We start from the raw sequence: 19,955 nt of genomic DNA on the forward strand, positions 1-19,955 counted from the left end.
CACTATTTGAATATGTTTGTGGATCTGAGGAAACATTCAATTGGATTATTTGTTCATCCAAATTTTCCCTTACCGATTCACTTTCTGAACCTTCATCATTTTTGTAGCGGAATGGTACAGCCGTAGTAGGCAATATTTTAGATTGACTAATGTTTTTACTGAAATGTTTGCTGCAGATCAGCTTATTTCTTACTGATTTCTGGCTTAGGTTTGCCAAAACAGCATTACCTGAAATAAGGAACATCCATGTTAACATACATATTTATTGTAATGGTTATGGTAAAGTATTTTTTTATGTTCAAAAATTTGAATTTATCTCATTTCAATAACGGGCATAAATGGAATAACGACTAGTAGTACCTTTATTTGGAATTTCCTTAATTATCTTTATCATCGTCGGAATGACAGAATTTTCTCGAATTGTGTTTTAGATAATTTCATACCTGTGTATCATTCTCAAAAACAACTACACATCATTGAAATTTCTAGGTATGCTCACAACAACGGTAAAAACACTCTCATACTTATCTTTAATAAGGGTTTCTGAAATCAAACAGAAAAGACCATTCAAAAGAATTGTAATAAAACCAGAAATAAAAAATATACAAATAAGTATATACGTACCAAAGATATCTAATAATAAATAATAATAAATAAATAATCTGATTTTAATATAAATTTATATTCATTGGCTTTGTATTGAAAGTTGCGGATCAATGAGAAAATTTGGATAAGACCAATAAATAAAAAAACTTTTTCTAATAAAGATAAAAAATTGTCCTGTCAACTACTACTAAAATACCTTCTTATTATCGTTATTTCAGTTTTATCGTTGTGTAAAGATATTTATAAAATGGCCTTATTCTTACCGATAAGTGTACCAACTAAACCAGGACCGGTCTTGGTTTCACATTGGAGAGCCAAAAGTTATAATAATCGAAAATATTTTTTGTATTATATTTTATACCTTTTGGATTAACCACGAAATAATATAGAAATGTTAAAACTGAGCTCATTATTGAGTTAAATGTATTTATATTACTACTGGTACTAATTTAACAAAATGATTTTATTCACAAATCTGTTATAGGTAATCAAGCATGAGTCATATATTTTTGAAATTATAACCCATTAAAGTGCAATACAGAAAATATATCCAAGGCGTCATATTTAATATAGTTATAAAGTTACAAAAAAGACACCAACTACTTCAGTTGAAATTATAAATTGCTATTCTCCAGAATTTTTTATAAGTAACATTTTTTAAAAATAATTAATTTGTTCTATATTTTTAAATAGGCTGTTTCTATTATCACTGTAGAAAGTTATGGATAGGTAAATCGTGAAATAAATAATTAACATCAATGTTTGTTGGGATGATAAATTCATTCATAATGTGCGACTGAAAAAATGTACTTGAGGAGCTTATTGCTACCTTCAACTTTCAGAATTTATATTTTACAATGAGAGCATAAATACGTACAAAACCATCTGCTTCTTTAATGGTATAATAAAAGCAGGCAAAAGGTCTCTATGTATGGCCGCTAATATTTATATTGGGCTTGCTCATGATAGTTTCCTCACGATTTTTAATTAATAATTGTGCTATAACACTTGATATGGAAGCTCCCATAGCACAAATATCATTTTGTATATATATATATATATATATATATATATATATATATATATATATATATATATATATATATATCATGTTTATATTTTTTTTATTTCATTGCAAATTTACAATCTACTCAAAAAATACTGAGTAATAAGTAAATAATATCGTTTCTTGTTAAATGACTTGAGTCGAGCACAATCCACTGATGGATCTCCGTAGTTTACTCTATGAGGTCTTCCAGCCAGCATGTTTTCAATTTTCTCTGTTCTATTGGATCAGTGAAAAGTTGGATATTAGTGGACATTGGTGGTTTTCGTTGCGGTTTTTGTTTCTTATCGCTGATATCAGAATAACTTCATCGATAGTTAAAATACCGAGATCTGTGTAATGTGTAGTTGCTAGTAAACCATGGAGTATTAGCTATTGTGCGAAGTATTTTAGATTGTATCCTATTTTCTATTGTTAACTGCGATCGTCTACCGATTAGCCAGTTCATATTTTGAAGTTTTAGCATTAGTTCTATTTTTTTAGCTTGTATGCGTTGATTCTCATTCTCACTGATGTAGCCATTCTTGTAGAACATTTAGGTGGTATTGTAGCTTTTCTGGTGTTCTTGTAGGGTTTTTATCTGAAGACATTATTGCAGTATCATCTGCGAAAGTAGCGATTAAAATATCGTCGGTAGTTGCAATGACAGCAGTATACATAAGGTGCAGATGAGAATACCTGATTTTATGGGTTGATAATTGGATAAGGAGGTTAGGACTTTGACTTGTATATATCTATTTCGCTAATTCTACGTAGAAGGATTTTTTCGAAGAGTTTAGATAGTTGTGGTAGTACACTAATTGGCCTGTATAAGCTGGGTTCATGGTCAGGTTTTTCTGGATTCGCTGGATTTCTAGATTCGCTAACATTCGCTTTCGTTGGAAGATGTTTCAATATTTTCCCGGTGATGAGATCATATCCTGGAGCTTTGTGTGGGCGGTGTTCTCCAGATTAACGTTTGCACTTAGTGTTATTAATATAGCTGTATAATCTGAATCTAAAACTAAGTCGCTTTCAATATGAGAGTAAATATCTGATAAGCTCTTATTTACTGCAAAATCCAATAGGTCCGGTATTTTGTTTAGATCTGTCGGCAAGTACGTTGGTTCTTCTGTTGATAAGGTTTTTAGGTTCAATAGCTGTATGGTATGCATCAAGTTTCTTCTTTTTGGAGTGATTAATCTTGATCCTCAAGAAGTGTGTTTAACGTTCCAGTTGCCGGCAACTATGAAGTGGGATCATAGTGGTTGTAAAAAGTCACTGTATTCGTCTGCTGTAATAATATGCCTTTGTGGGCTCTATTATCCTCCTATGATCAGTGGCCATCGAAATGTATTGACTAGATTGTATTTTGTTCGTATTGTATGGTTGTAGTTCTATACCCTGTTGGCGTTCCAAACAGCAATTCTTATAGAATCCGGAGGCGCCATTACTTTGCCAATTTATTAATGACGGTGATAAGCATGTTGAGTATCATGCTATTTTGATTGATCAACTGTGAAAACACTGTTTTGAATTTTGAAATTAGTAAGCTTATCAGTTAAGTCGTTGTTTATGTTGTTCACTGCTGTAGCATACGAGCGAATGGGTATGTTCTGGGGGGGTATATTCTGAGGGGGTATTTGTATGGTATGTTGATGGTATGGACCTAGGTATTATGTTTTCTCTCCGAGATTGTCTATTGTTTGTTTGTTGATTCGGGATAGTATTATTGCTTGTATTAATTCTTAAACTCATAGAATTCAAAATTCAATATGCAAATTGACGTTGATTTGACTTTTTTTATGAGGTTACTCAAAACATAAGGTTTATCAGACCATTTGGAGAAGATTATTTCTGACGAATGCCAAAAAATAACTCTAAATATGATACGGAAAGTAGTACAAGAGTTTGAAAAAACAACAATTAAATATTTACAAAAAGAAGATGGATATGTCGAATCTGTAAGACATTGAATTAAAATTTAATTATGTTTGTTTTGGTTTAATATATATTCCTTGTATAGATTTTTCAATATCTACAATAAATAATTATTAGGCATTCATCCATTCAAGAGAGATAAATTGTATCCAGCCAGAATAATCGATACGGAATGATTAGTAAATAGTCACAAAACCTGAATTTTCATAATACATAGCTGTAATTGCATATTTAAATATAACTTTTAATTCAAAACAACTTTATAGTATTTTTCTGAATTGTAAAAAATAAAAATACTTTACTCTTACACAAAATTCAAATTTTTTAACAAACCTCGTATACTGCTTTAAACAATTTTAATATCTAATGGTTGCATTTTAACTTTTGCACTATGCAGAACATTTTATCAAGAATTAATAACTTTTTTTCATGAAACCATTAATAAAAAAGTTTTCCATATGGTTCCAACGTAAGTAGACACACTATATACTATAGTAAACAGGTTATGTGTCCCAAATCAGCTATTATCCTCCATTTAATATTATCCACCAAATCACGAACCGCATTTACTCTGATAAGGACTGCATTGTTTGTTTTGATTTGATCGTCCGTTCCAGGCAAATATTTTGAAAGGTAATAATTATCATACCCATGTTACACAAAGATTAACTCAATCAAACAGATGGAAAATAGAGTTCTCAAAATTTCTGAACCAATTTTTCATAGAACGAACTTTAAAATACTTGACAAACTTTTTTATGAAAACTCATATCCTCCATATCTTTTGAAATGAATTTTGTATAATCCATTTGACATTGACACGAACATTGAATCATCATTTTCATACGTCATTTATAACATTTCTATTTCATATATTTATACAACTCTACCACATATAAAATCAGTTACTCTTAAACTTTCTGGAATCTTTAAGCAACACAATATTAAAATAGCATACAGTCAAACACTTAATATTCAATCTTGTTAAAAGATAAAACACCAATCAATAAATTGCCTAACACAGTATATGAAATACCTTGTTTAAATTGTAACAAAAAGTACATTGATCAGTCGAAAAAGTCACTAATCAGTCGGATAACTTCTCACAAGAGTGATAGCAGATTATATCCTGATAGGGTGTTCATGAGAGACTCATATCTACCTTGGAGGACACAATATGAATTATGAATCTGCCAAAGTTTTGACAACTGAGAAAACAACAAAATTCTTTTATTTATAGAAACAACATATATTGCCAAAAATTATCAACGCATTAACGAGAAAACTGATTTAAATATCCTTAGTGTAATCTATGCATATCTTTTAGATTTTGGAAAAACAAATTCTATGAAAAATTCAACGCCATTGACAACCAACTAACTTCTCCTAACGTTTGGAATTCAATATCACGCATAACGACCTGCCTATAGAATTTTATGTCATTCATAATCGAATCAATAAATAATCAGCTCCATCCATAACGACCTAGACCAGGGGTCTCCAAACTTTCCAGCCTTAGGGCCATACTGATTACTCAAGTAAGTTACGAGGACCAAAACCATATCATTGTTGCCGGTGGTAAAAAGTGAAATAGTCCAATGATGAAAAAAAAGTCCGAAAAAGTACACAACGTTTAAAAAAGTCTGCAAATCGGACTAAAGTCCGCAAAACGGCAACACTGCATATTATTAATTTTCCTGTCATTATCTGTAATTTCTAGATTAGTCATAGAGTACGAGCCATGAGGAGTAACGTAACATCTGGTGAGCACAAGCGGAAATAGGTAGTATCTTCTATCGCTAACAGATGGCAGTAACGTAACAAGGCGCTATGTTTGATTTGCAATGAAAGCCTAGTTATTCTCAAAGAATATAACATTAAACGTCATTATGAAACAAAACATTTTCAAAATTACTCAAAATATACAGGAAGTTTGCGGACGGAAAAATTCGAAGCTATGAAGCGCGGATTGAAATCGCAGCAATCTTCATTTACAAAACTCAAAACTGAACAAGAGGCTGCAACTCGTGCCAGCTCTCTTGTGACTCTTGAAATTGCAAAACGTGGAAAACCATTCACCGATGGAGAAATGATCAAAGAATTCATAATTGCAGTAGCCGAAGAAATGTGCCCTGAAAAGGTAAATACATTAAAAACTGTCAGTATGTCTGCAAACACAGTGACTCGAAGGGTAGAAAACATCGCTGAAAATATAGTCTCTCAACTTCGACAAAAATGGACATGTTGAGTGGTTTTCTTTGGCCTTGGATGAGTCAACGGATGTGTTAGATACTGCTCAGGTGTTGATTTATATTCGAGGAGTAGATAAAAGCTATGAAGTGCATGAAGAACTTCTTGATATGTAAAGTATTCATGGCACAACTACTGGTACAGATATTTTTAAAGGAGTTGAAATGGGCCATTAATCAAAAGAAATTTGAAATGTATAACAACTGATGGAGAAAAAAACCTGAGTGGGAAAGATAAAGGAGTGGTCGCTCTTGTGTCAAAGGCTGTAGAAAATGACGGTGGTTCAAAACCATTAGTCTTATATTGTATTATTCATCAACAGTCTTTTTGCGGAAAATGTTTGGATATGTCTGAAGTTCTGAAACCAGTCATATCAACTTTCATCATTTTATCAGATCTTTTGGGTTGAATCACCGACAATTCCTACAATTTATTGAAGAGATTTGAGAAAATGACTTACCTTATCATACTGCCGTACGTTGGCTTAGTTGTGGGAAAGTCCTTCAGCGCTTTTTTGAACTTCAAGCAGGGATCGAAATTTTTTTGAATAAATAGCATCGCCCTCTTGTTAAATTACAAAACAACGCATGGCTATGGAAGTTAGCATTCTATGTTGATTTGACAAAACATGTGAACGAACTGAATTTGAGATTGCAAGGAGAAAACCAGCATCTTCCTGATTTATACACTAATATCAAATCATTCCGGAAGAAATTGATACTGTTTCAATCACAACTACGAAGTAAATGTTTTTAAAACATTTTAAAACATGTGAAATAATCAGCCACATCACAGAGACTGAGTTTCCTATCGATTTTGCTATCGATACTTTGAGTGCTTTGAAAATAAATTTTGATACTCGTTTCTTGGACTTTAATGCCATTGCGAATCAAATTAAGATTTTTCAGAATCCTTTTGATACTGACATTGAAACTCTAGCCCCGGAACTTCAAATGGAAATGATTGATCTACAGTGCAGTGATATAATTAGAACAAATATCAAAACTTATCTTTGTTGGAATTTTATGAGAGTCTTCCACTGACACAATTTGATAATTTGTATAAATTTGCTCGTGGGCTATTTACTGTTTTTGGTACTGCTTATTTGTGTGAGAAGACCTTCTCCAAAATGAAGTACACAAAAAATGTTTACAGATCTAAATCAACTGATGAGCATCTTAAATCTATTTTAATAATTGGTACAAGTAAAATTAGTCCACAACTACAAACTATTGTCAGTGGAAAATCTCAATTACATAAATTTCATTAGTATTTCATATGTCATTATGCTTGTTATAAGTTATGTTTTTATTTAAAATGTATAAAATGTTAGTTGGATTCATTTCAATAATTTGTTTGTTATTATATTCTGAAGTTAAATTTTTTGCATATTATACATGTCTTTACTCATTAAAATTCTGTGTTTCTTTATCCAACTTATCACAAAAACAATAACAATAAGCCTACAACAATGTTATGAGTAGTTAGCCCATGACCATATCAATGTAGATGTCATATTAATAATTATTCAACATAAAATTAGAATACTTCAGTAAACTAAATTCAATTTGCAATAAAAAATATGTTCTCTAAAAGGAGTTTTTCTATACTATAGAACTACAAAAATTTAATGTCATTCATAACTCAATCAATGAGAATAATGATTCTTTAGTTACCAGAATCAATCAATTAATTCTATCAAGCGTCAATTTGAATAATAAATTTTGAAATCCATTAATTTTATGTTTTTTACAAGAAACTATACAATTTAAAACCGCAGAATCTTTATTAATTATTGTTAATACATTTTATTATTGTTATAAATTTATACATATTTTTGTAATGTACTTGAACATTATTTCAGTCTGAGATGATGAATACATAAGTATTCGAAAGCTCGGAAAATATATTAAAGTTAGTCCACTTTGGTGTTTCCTTGCCACGTTCCCAATAAAAAACCGCCCATAATATAGCATAATTTTTATCAATTCCTGCCATATACCCGGGTCTTCCAGGCTGCCTCTGCAATGTTAAAAACTGTCGGTCTTCTTTATTTTGGATAAGTGTTAGAGCATTTTGATGAGCGATGTCGAATAAATCTTCTAAACGTTTCACAAATTCTTCTCGTTTTTCTTTTTCTTTCTCTCCTTCTTGTCGCTCTCCTTCACGCTTCTTGATATTACTTTTATGGAGATCTCTTAGCTTATTGTACAGTTTCACTACTTGTACTACACACTTGTTTTTCGCTTTAGTTGGAATTCTAGCTTTGGTCCAGAACTCCAGAACTTCTTCCACTACAAAATTCGCACTATTGCTCACAGTTTTCTTTTCGCGCAAATGAAAAAATAACAAAGCCAGGACTTGACGATTAGAAGGTAATCTGCTACCCGTAATTTTTTCGCACACAGGGCCAATTAAAAAGATATCGTCATCCTTTCGTATTTTTTTAATACCAGCCATATTACGAAAACGAGAAAACAAACTATACTGAGAACAGCGAACTACGCACGCTTCACCTCGATTGTTTTCCCAAGAATGATAAACAAGTTGTAACTCGTTCAGTTGCACTGCCAGTGCCACTGTACGTTTGTAACTCGTTACGAACTGATAATTTTCGTACATCAGATAGGTAGATTTCAATATCGTTTTGCGACACGTCTTAATTTTATGAATCAAGTCCAAATTTGAATCACGTTCATTTTACATGTCATAGAACGTAATGCTGGGTAGCATACAAACGATTTTCAAAGAAAAATTTCACCAAGTATAAATAACGAACAACCTAATATATATATATATATATATATATATATATATATATATATATATATATATATATATATATATATATATATATATATATGTATATATATATATATATATATATATTCATATTATTGAAAATTACGGACTGAATTTTAGATTGTTTGATGCTCATTTATCTAAAATATACATGTTTTATTCAATTTTGCACACATCGACTTTCACTTTTATTAATTTTCGATTGTCTTTTCTATAGCATTGCAAACTTAAATATTATAAATCACAGGCACTGATATTGTCTCTTCAACTATTTGTAGAAGCAGTGGCAGTTGGATGAAGAAATATTCTCCATAAAATTGGTTCAACTGAAAAAAGAAAATATATTTTATAAATATATATGAAAGAGATCTTAAATGAAGATAAATCATTATGAAAAACATAAAAAGGTCTAAGAAGTAAAAAGTTGAATAGAATATATATATATATATATATATATATATATATATATATATATATATATATATATATATATAACCTAACCAAATTAGTATGTAGATGAAGCCGGTGATTTTCTTCTATGTAGAACCGATTTAAAAACATGGGTAGATATAAGAAATGCAATGAGACAAAAATTTGGCTATAAAACAGATAGAAATGTACTTTTGCAACAACTTAATTTTTTGTGCAAAAATAAAAACGAAACAAGATTAAAAATATTATTATCTAAAATTTCAATTAAAACACTGGCCGATAATATGTTAGCACTCCAAACCAAAATTACTTTAATGGAGCAAGCCGAATCAACAGCCTTTACTGTTTTGCTGGCAAATGTTTCTAGCGAGCTCCGTACAATTTTAATGATCCATAACCCCAAAACTCTAGAAGATGCAAACAGTCTTGTTTTCAATCACAATTTGATTCAACAACAAATTACTTCAAGTTCTTATATTAATAAGCCTTTTGCCCATAAAACAAATATAAAACCAAAGATTATGCATCAACAACCCAGGGAACATACATCACATCCTTCTCATTACTATCCCCGCACTCAATTGCATAACAAACCCAATTATTTCAGTCAACCGAACCACAATACTAATCTAGAAACACCTTCAAGATTCTCAAGCCAACCAATAAATATTCAGTCAAGACCCGTAAACCAGCATTTCCTTACAAATCAACAAGTTTTCGGAAGACCAAAAAATGTATTTTCTCCAGAAAATTCCCATAAACCCACTAGTAAACCTGTACCAATGTCTACAACTAGTAGAACACCTTCTCTTCAGACAAAATCCATTTTTCGTTAACTCCCGTAAACATCAATTTATATCTACTGAAATTACCTATGTCAACGATGGACACAACTTAGAAGAAAACTCTTATGAAAATTCCGTTTACGATCCAAATCCTTATTTTCCAGAGGATAATTACAAGTACCAATATTTTGATAATTCAAACGAAATACCAAATGATAATTCCGACCTTAACTATAACGAAAATTTTCCTATACCAGCCTCAGAAACAAATTAGTATCAAACATAAATAGCATTCAAATGAATATATTACCTTACATTCAAATATCAAACCCACCTTTAAAATTACTTATAGATACCGGATGCCACAGATCTATCTTACGACCATATATAGCTGAACAAAATTTCCCAAATAAAATATTTCACTATAACCATATCTTAATAACATGTACTTGTAATACAAAAACAAAAAATAAAGCAAAAATACCCTTGCTAAAAGAATTTAATTTACTAGAAGAACTAGAATTCATTCTTTATAATTTCCACTATTTTGACGGAATCTTAGGATTACGCGATTCAAAAAAATTAAAACTTGATCTAGACCTAAACAATGGTTTATTTAATTAGCCCTACCTCTTTACTATAGAAAAGATTTTAATGTACAAAAATTGAAATTCCCGCTAAATCCGTAGTTTTAAAAAAAATCAATACTGAATTAGAAGAAAATACCGAATTCTTTATGCCTTATATAAACAATCAAATTATTGAAAATTTTGATAAACAAAGATCATACATATTTTTACCCAATGATCCCTCTGAAAACAACATTTACAAAATAATTAAAGAAAACTTCATTCCATAATAGACTTGCATGTATTTCGAAAATAAAAACCTCGAACATCTAATATTAAGAGTTTTTCAAAAATATTTTAGAAAGGTTCTTTCATTTTATATATACCCAATACAATATTGGAAGATGTAACAGACAATAACATCCAACAAGAAAAAATAAAGTTTTATCATGAAACTAAAACTTCTCATAGAGGTATAACAGAAAACATTGCTTCCCTTAAAAAAGTCTATTATTGGCCAAATTTAGAGAACGATGTGAAAACTTGTCAACCTTTGCGAGATTTGTCAGAAATCAAAATACGAGAGACACCCAAACAAATTAGTATTTAAACCTACTTCTATAAGCTATGAACCCTTCGATCATATTTACATATAGTAGAGGATCCATAATAAGATCGTCCTTCACTAGTGTGCCAACCAGATAAGAATAATATTTTATCAAATAAAATAAGTTTTTGAATATAATTTAATAAGGCAACCCTTTAAAAAATTTTCATGGTTATAATTAATTAAAATTATAAAAAATTAATATTTTTCAAAATTTCGCTGGCGTGCCTGCCAAATAAAACAAATTCCAGTAAAAAGTTTATAATATACACAACATGCAACACCACAGCAGCATACTTTTCTCTGGTCCCTAATACCTGGCAACTTCGTTAAAAAACGTAAATTGATATAAGTAACTGCACTTTTCTTTCAACCAATCGCAATTAATTTTAAAATGAAAATAATTTAATTACAAACAGCGGAGTATAAGGTTGCGTGAAAAAATTTATTCATAGATACAAGTTGTAAGACTTTGAAACTGAAAAAATGGAGCGGGCAGAACTATTAGACAGAGAGACATTGCGCGTAGAATTCCCTGCTATAGAGAAGGACAAAGTACTACAGCTGTGAGCACAGGCGCCGTAAGCCATAAGAGAGTGCGCAGCTTTACTATAGAGCAATGTTTTGGGTTATCTGTTGGTAAACACGTCGTGTATTGTGAAAATAAATTAAAAATGACAAAAAAAAAATGTTTTTTATGCCAAAAAACTGACTCAGTTATTCTTTTTAACGACAAGTCATTCGAAAATTGTTCTATAAAATTATCATTCCGGCGTTTAAAAGGTTTTAAATATGCTGACGTCAATTTAACCAAAGACTCAATTGATGTTGTAGGTTATCACTCTTCTTGCTATAAAAAAGTAACAGTTTTAAAAAATATTTACAATGATGAATTTGATTTATTTGTAAAAAATCTTGAAGTAAGTATATTATTAAAAAATATTTTTATCATAAAAATTTTTTTCCGAAATTTGCTTCAACGAATTATTTTAGTTATTTAGGCAATCTACATCCAAAATCGTTGACAACAACTTCTGAGGATACTGAGGATAAAGAAAATAATGGTGATGTGGTAACTCCTTCTCCTGATAAGATTAATAAGGTATTTTAGTTATTTTTTTAATCAATATTAACTATATTATATTTTATTAAATGGATGTCATTCAAGAATTTACCTCGGCCATGTACGGTATTAAAAAGTGTAACAAAGTAAATGACGCAAGGTATCTAATATTTTCTAAAAGTTTTTCTGCGAAAGAAGATAATGAAAATTTTCTCAAAAAAGTTAAAAGTTTTGACTCGAATACAATACCACCATGCTGGGAATCACTCAAACAAAAAATTTTACGAACTATTTGTGTAAATTCGATGTGGCTACATGCAACTGACCCAAATTGTGTGAAATTAAACCCTGAAAATTATGGTTGGATCCTAGATGGATATTTTAAACCAAAAGGATTTGCTGGAGACCAAACACCTTTAAAAATAAATGATATTATTGAAATGACAGAAAAAGACAACGACGAAGCTTCCCCTGATTTAGAAAACGATACAACTTCCGGCGACGCTGATCCTGAATAAAAATTATTTATTACTGTTTAGTAATGTTACTTATTTTAATGTATTTATTATTGAATAAAAAAATTTTTATTTTCCTGCTAAACATGAATTAAAAAATTTTTTGAAAAATATTGTGTTTTTTCTTTTGTTTGTTTTAAATACATTTTTCGTTTTGACACATACTGAGGTTTTCAAAAGCTTTTTTACTAAAATTACAAAAAAATCATCTTATCTCCTTCAAAATATCACTCTCTAGTAAATTCATTCATCCTTGTCATTACTATGAGTCTAAAAACTGCTCACTCTCTTCTGTAGTACTTTATCCTTCTCTATAGCAGGGAATTCTACGCGCAATGTCTCTCTGTCTAATAGTTCTGCCCGCTCAATTTTTTCAGTTTCAAAGTCTTACAACTTGTATCTATAAATAAATTTTCACAAGCAACCTTATACTCCGCTGTTTGTAATTAAATTATTTTCATTTTAAAATTAATTGCGATTGGTTGACAGAAAAGTGCAGTTACTTATATCAATTTACGTTTTTGAACGAAGTTGCCAGGTATTAGGGACCAGAGAAAAGTATGCTACTGTGGTGTTGCATGTTGTGTATATTATAAACTTTTTACTGGAATTTGTTTTATTTGGCAGGCACGCCGGCGAAATTTTGAAAAATATTAATTTTTTATAATTTTAATTAATTATAACCATGAAAATTTTTTAAAGGGTTGCCTTATTAAATTATATTCAGAAACTTATTTTATTTGATAAAATATTATTCTTTTCTGGTTGGCACACTAGTGAAGGACGATCTTATTACGGATCCTCTACTAATAGACAGTTTCAAAACACATAATAATTATTTTTTGACAATTATTGATAGTTTTTCTAAGTTAGGTCAAGCTTATCCCTTAAATACTCAAACGGGCACCGAAATAATAGATAAATTAATAATATACTTTAATCATTATGGCATACCAAGAAAAATAACATCAGATAACGGTCAAAAACGAAAATCTACAAAATTTATGTTCCTTACACAATATTGAAATGCATTACTGTATACCTAGAAATCCCACCTCTAATAGTCCTATCGAAAGATTTCACTCCACCTTACAAGAAACCATAGTAACCCTGAAAAATAAAGATAAAAATGCGAATATTGTTCAATTAATGAATTACGCCATACTTTCCTATAACAATTCAACCCATAACGCTCTAAAATATACACTGTTTCAAATCGTTAGAGGAAACCGGATTATCGTAACCCTCTCGAATTGAGTGAAGAACAAATTATCTATAATTACATGCAATAACATTCAGAAAACATTCAAGCAATAAATAAACAAATTCATGATTCCCCAATATTACGATCACGGAAAATTACTCAATTGACAAAAAAAGAGGTAAACGAAACGTGGAGAGAAATAAAAAAACAATATAGCAAAAACGGCAGAAGTGACAATAAATAGGGAGAAAGGAAAAAAGAAAGATAAAGAATGGTATGACCAAGAATGTGAGGAGGCAAGGGAACAAAAAACAGCGAGAACAAAATGGCTGAACAAAAACGATGAACAGGACAATAGGGACAAATATGAAAGGGAAAGGAATATAGTAAATGTAATTTATAAAAGAAAAAATAATGAATGGCTTATATTTATCATATCTATCAACTAATAGAGCAGATGTGAAAACAAAACAAAATCTAGACGAGTGGAGCATAAACAAAAGACTGAAAGAACTCGCAGAGAAAGAACTAGAGGATTATCAAAACGGCTTTAGACCAGAAAGATCAACGATCGACGCAATCCACACTCTAGACCAAATAATAGAAAAGACAGTGGAATATAAAAGAGAAATACATATAGTTTTTATTGACTTCAGAAGTGCTTTCCATTCAATAAAAAGAGAGAAAATAACAGAATTTACAAAATAGAGCTATAAATATTCTTTTCATGTTTTTTTTTTCATATTGCTTTTTCGTTTTCATGAATGTGACACATTTCTAAAAATTTAGATGCTTAGCAATTAAAAAAGCAAAAACTGCATTGAAAGAATATAGTTTTCCGGAAGAATGATAAACAACAAGAAAAGGTTAAGTCATAAAGGACATAATACTTTATCCTAATATTTCACTAAATTGAAATCTAAAACACCAAAAAACAAAACAAGTGTCTTGTACTAATTGGGATGCTGCCTACATAGGGCACACCTCTCAATATTTAGAAAATAGACTGAAAGGTCATCAATAAGATAAAAAAAAAATAAAACTGCTTTAACAAACCATGATGTATCAAAAAAACAAATTCAATTATAAAGAAAAAAAAATTCTTGGAACGGAATGAAATACACGAAAAAGAGAATTTTCAGAAATGGTTCACAATTATAAAAACGAAAAAGCTATAAATGATAAAACATACCTAAATAATTTAATTAAAATTTATAGCTCTTTTTTTTAAATTCTAATAAAACTACAAATATTTTGATTAAGTACTGCTACATATTTGAGATGTAAGGAAAAATCAATTTTTCTTATTAGAACATTTTGTATTTTGATTTTATTTTTTTTTATTTTGATGTTCATGATGTAGGTGATCTATTGATTAGTATATATACGCACTATCACTCTCAACATCATATTTTGATAAAGACTTAAAGAAAAGTCTAAACGTCAAATCCAAAAATTATTAAAAAAAACTGATTTTAAAACAGAAGAGCCCTAAAACCAAGAAAATTTAGATGCATTGATAATAAAATTTCAATTGACTGGTATAGCAAATCAATTATCATTCATATTACCCACGTAACACTAAAATTAATTTCATCAAACAGATGAAAAATAGAGTCCCCGAAATTTTTGATCCAATATTTCATAAAAAAACTTGAAATACCTTAAACTTTTTCATGAAAACTCGTATTCTCGTATTTTGAAACGAATTTTATATAACACATTTGACATGATTTAAACATAAAATCATCATTTTCAAACGTCAATTCTGAAATTTCTGTTTCATCTATTCATACACCTCTACCATATATAAAAGCAGTTACCTACTCTTAAACTTTCTGGAATCTATAAACAAGACAATATTGAGATAGCATACAGTCAAACATAGTTTATGAAATACCTTGTTGAATTGTGACAAAAGGTGATCAGTAGAGAAAATCGAATAACCTACCACAAGAGTGATAGCAGATTATATCCCCGAAATATGTTCATTAGCTACTCATGTCTATCATGAAGGACACAATATAAATTGTGAATCTGCCAATGTTTTGACAACTGAAACAAACTACATAAAACGTATAAAACATATATTGCTCAAAATGATCAATGCATTAATAAGAAAACTGTGATGTAAATAATCTTAGTGTTATTTACACATATCTTTTAGATTTTGAGAAAACAATAACACCAATTCTTAGAAATTTTATATTTGACATAAGTTTTAGTCCAATATTTAAAAAAGCTACCTGGATAATTTAGTTAGGGCCGTTAATAGTTATTTCTCCTCCATGATTATTTAAAAATTTGCCTACAATCTGTTTCGATTATATATATACAAATTTTGTCATTGGCCAAGCTTGATGCATGTAATATATATCTAGGTGAAATAAGTGAACCCATGTTCTTGGTATTTGATTCCATTAATTGACGAAAATAGTATATTATATTATAAGGATTAAAAGTGCATATTTTTTACGAGCAATATATGTTGTGAGGCGGAGCGCAGCATATAAAATTGACACTACGAATATACGTCAGAATTGACGTTTGAAAATGATGATTCAATGTTTAAGTTATGTCAGATTTGTTATACAAAGTTATGAATGACATTAAATTTTATTATTATGGGTTAGGTCGTTATGAGTGAAGTTAAATTTCATAGGTTAGGAATTTCTTTTATAGAATTTGTTTTTTCAAAATTTAAAGATATAAGACTAAGCTTAAGTGATATTGGTAAGATGTCAAAGTAAATGTCAGATGTGTTGAACAACATTCGTTTCAAAAGATATGGAGGAGACGAGTTTTTATAAAAGTAAAGTATTTTATGATTTTTGTTATGAAATATTGGATCAGAAATTTTGAGGATTCTATTTTTCATCAGTTTGATGAAATTAATTTGAGTGTAATGTGGGTGATATGAATGTAAATTGATATATCATCCAGAAGTTATTGGTTTCCTATACCAGTCAATCTTCATTTCTTATAAATTTATTATAAAGAAAAGGTAACGAAATTATATTATCTACATACTTTTTAATGAAGAAAAATTTGAAGGGTAACACAGACTGCCCTAGTCTATTTTAAAACTTCTTCAAGTCATTAAGGTGACATATATGACATATATGACTCTTTAAAAGGTTGTGGGCCCTTTTTGAAATATCGTCTTCAACCATTTTGATCTCATGGACACCAGAGATAAGATTAAATGTAAAATATTGACATAATCCAAACTTTCCTAGTAACTTTGTAATACCTGGTAATGGATAACGATCTCCAATTGTGATAACGATCAGTTTCCTATAGTCAACAATAAGTCGAAACTTTGGTTTTTGAGAAGTATCTAACTGTTTTGGTACTATCCAAATGTTGTTGGACCAGAGAGAATTAGAAGAATAATATTTTCATTTGACTTTTTTTGAACTCATTTTTGGATATATACCCAATGAATTTCAGGATATCTATAAGATTTAGAATAGAGAGCTATTTCGCAAGAAGTTTTAATGTGATGTTTTATTTTACTAGATAGTTATATAAATTTGGGTTAAGAGTGTGCTCGTTTTCATCGAACGTTTTGACAATAATGGAAGAACGTGAAGAGTCATTAACATATTTTTATTTCAATCAATAATAGCATTTAGCAATATAAAGTTACCTAATCCTGGCAAATAATAAAAATTTTGGAACTCCCAAGTTGAGTGGTTCCCTATAATTGAATATTTTGGGGACAAGAATGACAGAGTAGTTGTTTTGTTGGCTGCTACCAAAAGCAGTGTGCTGTCGGTATCGACTAAAACTTCAAGATTATTAAGGGGAGTAATACTTTCTGAATTATTGATATTCAACAATTCAATGATGTCTGATTTCGTTCCAAGTCCGGTATTTTTAAAAAATTATCGGAGTCTTCATTAGTGCGATCATTATCGTCAATATTATGAAGTTCTTACAAGATAAAACTTTGTGGTAGATCATAAACATTTTGTTGGAGTCTATTATGACAGTTTTTGGGATCTAGACATATTTATTGTAGATATACTCATGGGGACTGGATTTCGAAATACTTTATTTGGGTTTGGGTTCAAAATATTTTGAACACTATGTGAATAATTCTGATTATTCGTATTCGAAAAAATATTTTTTGATTATTATTTTGGCTCATAGAAACCTGAAAATCATTTGCTAGAATATTCAGTATTAAAATTTTTTGTGATTTTTAGTCCGCATTAATATAACTATTGGGTCTTTTTTTAACTACGTAGCAATACTCTTGAGTTTTTAAGTCATTACCTGATATGTTATTTCCGTTAAAATTTCAATGATTGATAAGTATTTTGAAGATTCAAGACATGTCGAATTCTATTATGAAATTCGAAATAAGATTTAGAAGTTTACAACACCTTCTAGAATTATTGCCTATAATTTGTCATCTGGTAGGGTGCTGTTTATGATTATGTTCAAGACACCTAATTTGAGTTTTATTTATGTCATTTTGAAGAGTGATTTTGAATATAATGATACAAAGATTTTATGAAAAACATATGTGCAATTCTCGTGTATTTGATGTGTGCAGTTTTTAAGTTTCTTAATACCCCTATCTACATACGTACAATGTAATAATTCGACCATGTTTTCCGTCCCTGATGATGAATACGTAGTTATTAGAAGGCTTGGAATACATATTAGAAAAGAGTACACTTTTGTGTTTAATTGCATTAGTTCCACAATAATAACGTTTAAACTAGTTGAATATTTAATATTTTTTTTAAAGAAAAATGAGATTGTAGCAAAAATAAATACTAAATACTTATGCATTCATCATCATTAATTAGTTTAAAATTGAACTGAATAAATTTTTTTATCTCGTTTTTGTACGCCAAAGTGTACCAAATCTAATATATTTCCAAGTATAATGTTAAAATATGTGGAAAAGTATAATAATGTTAAAAATTACTTACAGTAAATAATAGAGAATTTTTCCTAAAAAATCATTGTAATCATGCGATTCAAAAATCAATATTCAAAATAACACAAATATATAGTTTTTTGGTACTTGTTGCTATTCAATTCATTTTTCAATACGTCAAATTATAAGATAGCTTCAGTTAAGTCATTATGGATGACACTAAATTTTAAGAGGTTATATTAGGTTGAGTCGTTATGGTCGAAGTTGAATTCAATAGGGGTTAGTTGATTACTGAATTTTTTCTAAAATTTGTATTTTCAAAATCTGAAACATATACATAGATTACACTAAGATTGTTTAAATTGATTTTCTATTAATGAACTTATCATATTGAACATTGTACGTTATTTCTGAAAACAGAGGTTTTTTGTAGTTAATGTAGTTATTGTTAAAACTTTGGTAAGTAATAAGTAAGTTATTGTCAGAGTATAATTTGTTGTCACTTAGTTCTGGAAGATGTATCAATAATTATCATTAATATCATACACGCATCACCAAGATTGATTTAATCAAAAAGATGAGAAACAGTGTCGATAAAATTCGAACCCAATAGAACCTGAAGAATAACATACAACAACATACAACTGATAGCGACGTTAATATCAGACGAAATATAGTTTGAACCAATACTGAACACATTGGTTACACTACCACTACATCAACACTCACAATTACATTATCTGACGCGCATTTTGATAACCAAGTTATCGTTTTCAGAGACTGAAGTTAAACTGTGAAATTTTTTTATAATAATGCATACTGCCTTATTGCCCTTATACTTTGCTTACTCAATGTTGACGCCTTTTTACCTTTACAGACACGAGGCATATATTGAGGTAAATTTCATTTTTAGATTCTGTATTAAAATATTTAGACTAATTAATAGACGAATCAATTTCATAATAAAATCAAACTCATCCACTGATATAGACCGAGAAGTCCAGTTCTAACATATTAATTGAAGCTAAGGTTAGGTTAGGGGACGGTGAACTTAAACTTAAGATACCGTTTTGCAAAGGCGTACCTGCACTCAGTTTTCTTGTATAGAGCAGAAACGTGAACATTAAAAGTGGATACAATGAACAGATTTGAGGGTTTTGAAATGTGGACCGTAGACTACTAAAAATATAATGGACTCAACATAGTGATCAAGTTCTTAGAAGTGCTTGGGAAAGG

General features: G+C 29.7%; 2 protein-coding genes across 8 annotated transcripts in view; one reads left to right on the plus strand and one right to left on the minus strand.

The window, feature by feature from the left end:
• LOC130448957 (homologous-pairing protein 2 homolog) overlaps positions 1-19,955 on the plus strand; it is a 76,661-nt gene that overhangs the window by 30,109 nt on the left and 26,597 nt on the right. Inside the window, exon 1 of one of the 4 annotated variants that reach the window (XM_056786574.1) lies at positions 16,417-16,565. The exons of 1 other annotated variant lie outside the window; for it this stretch is intronic. The gene's annotated coding sequence lies outside the window, so the exon portion shown is untranslated. 2 more of the 4 variants (XM_056786576.1, XM_056786575.1) reach the window with 2 other exon arrangements.
• The window catches only part of LOC130448956 (A disintegrin and metalloproteinase with thrombospondin motifs like), a 140,526-nt gene continuing 129,283 nt past the window's right edge, over positions 8,713-19,955 (minus strand). For 2 of the 4 annotated variants that reach the window (XM_056786570.1, XM_056786571.1), the window contains exon 15: positions 8,713-8,970. In XM_056786570.1, the coding sequence (XP_056642548.1) occupies positions 8,967-8,970 (4 nt within the window). In that variant the 3' untranslated portion in view covers positions 8,713-8,966. The remainder of the gene's footprint in view (positions 8,971-19,955) is intronic. The other 2 variants (XM_056786568.1, XM_056786569.1) reach the window with 1 other exon arrangement.

Source organism: Diorhabda sublineata, chromosome 9 (genome assembly GCF_026230105.1).
Source record: "Diorhabda sublineata isolate icDioSubl1.1 chromosome 9, icDioSubl1.1, whole genome shotgun sequence".
Taxonomy (NCBI): Eukaryota; Metazoa; Arthropoda; class Insecta; order Coleoptera; family Chrysomelidae; genus Diorhabda; species Diorhabda sublineata.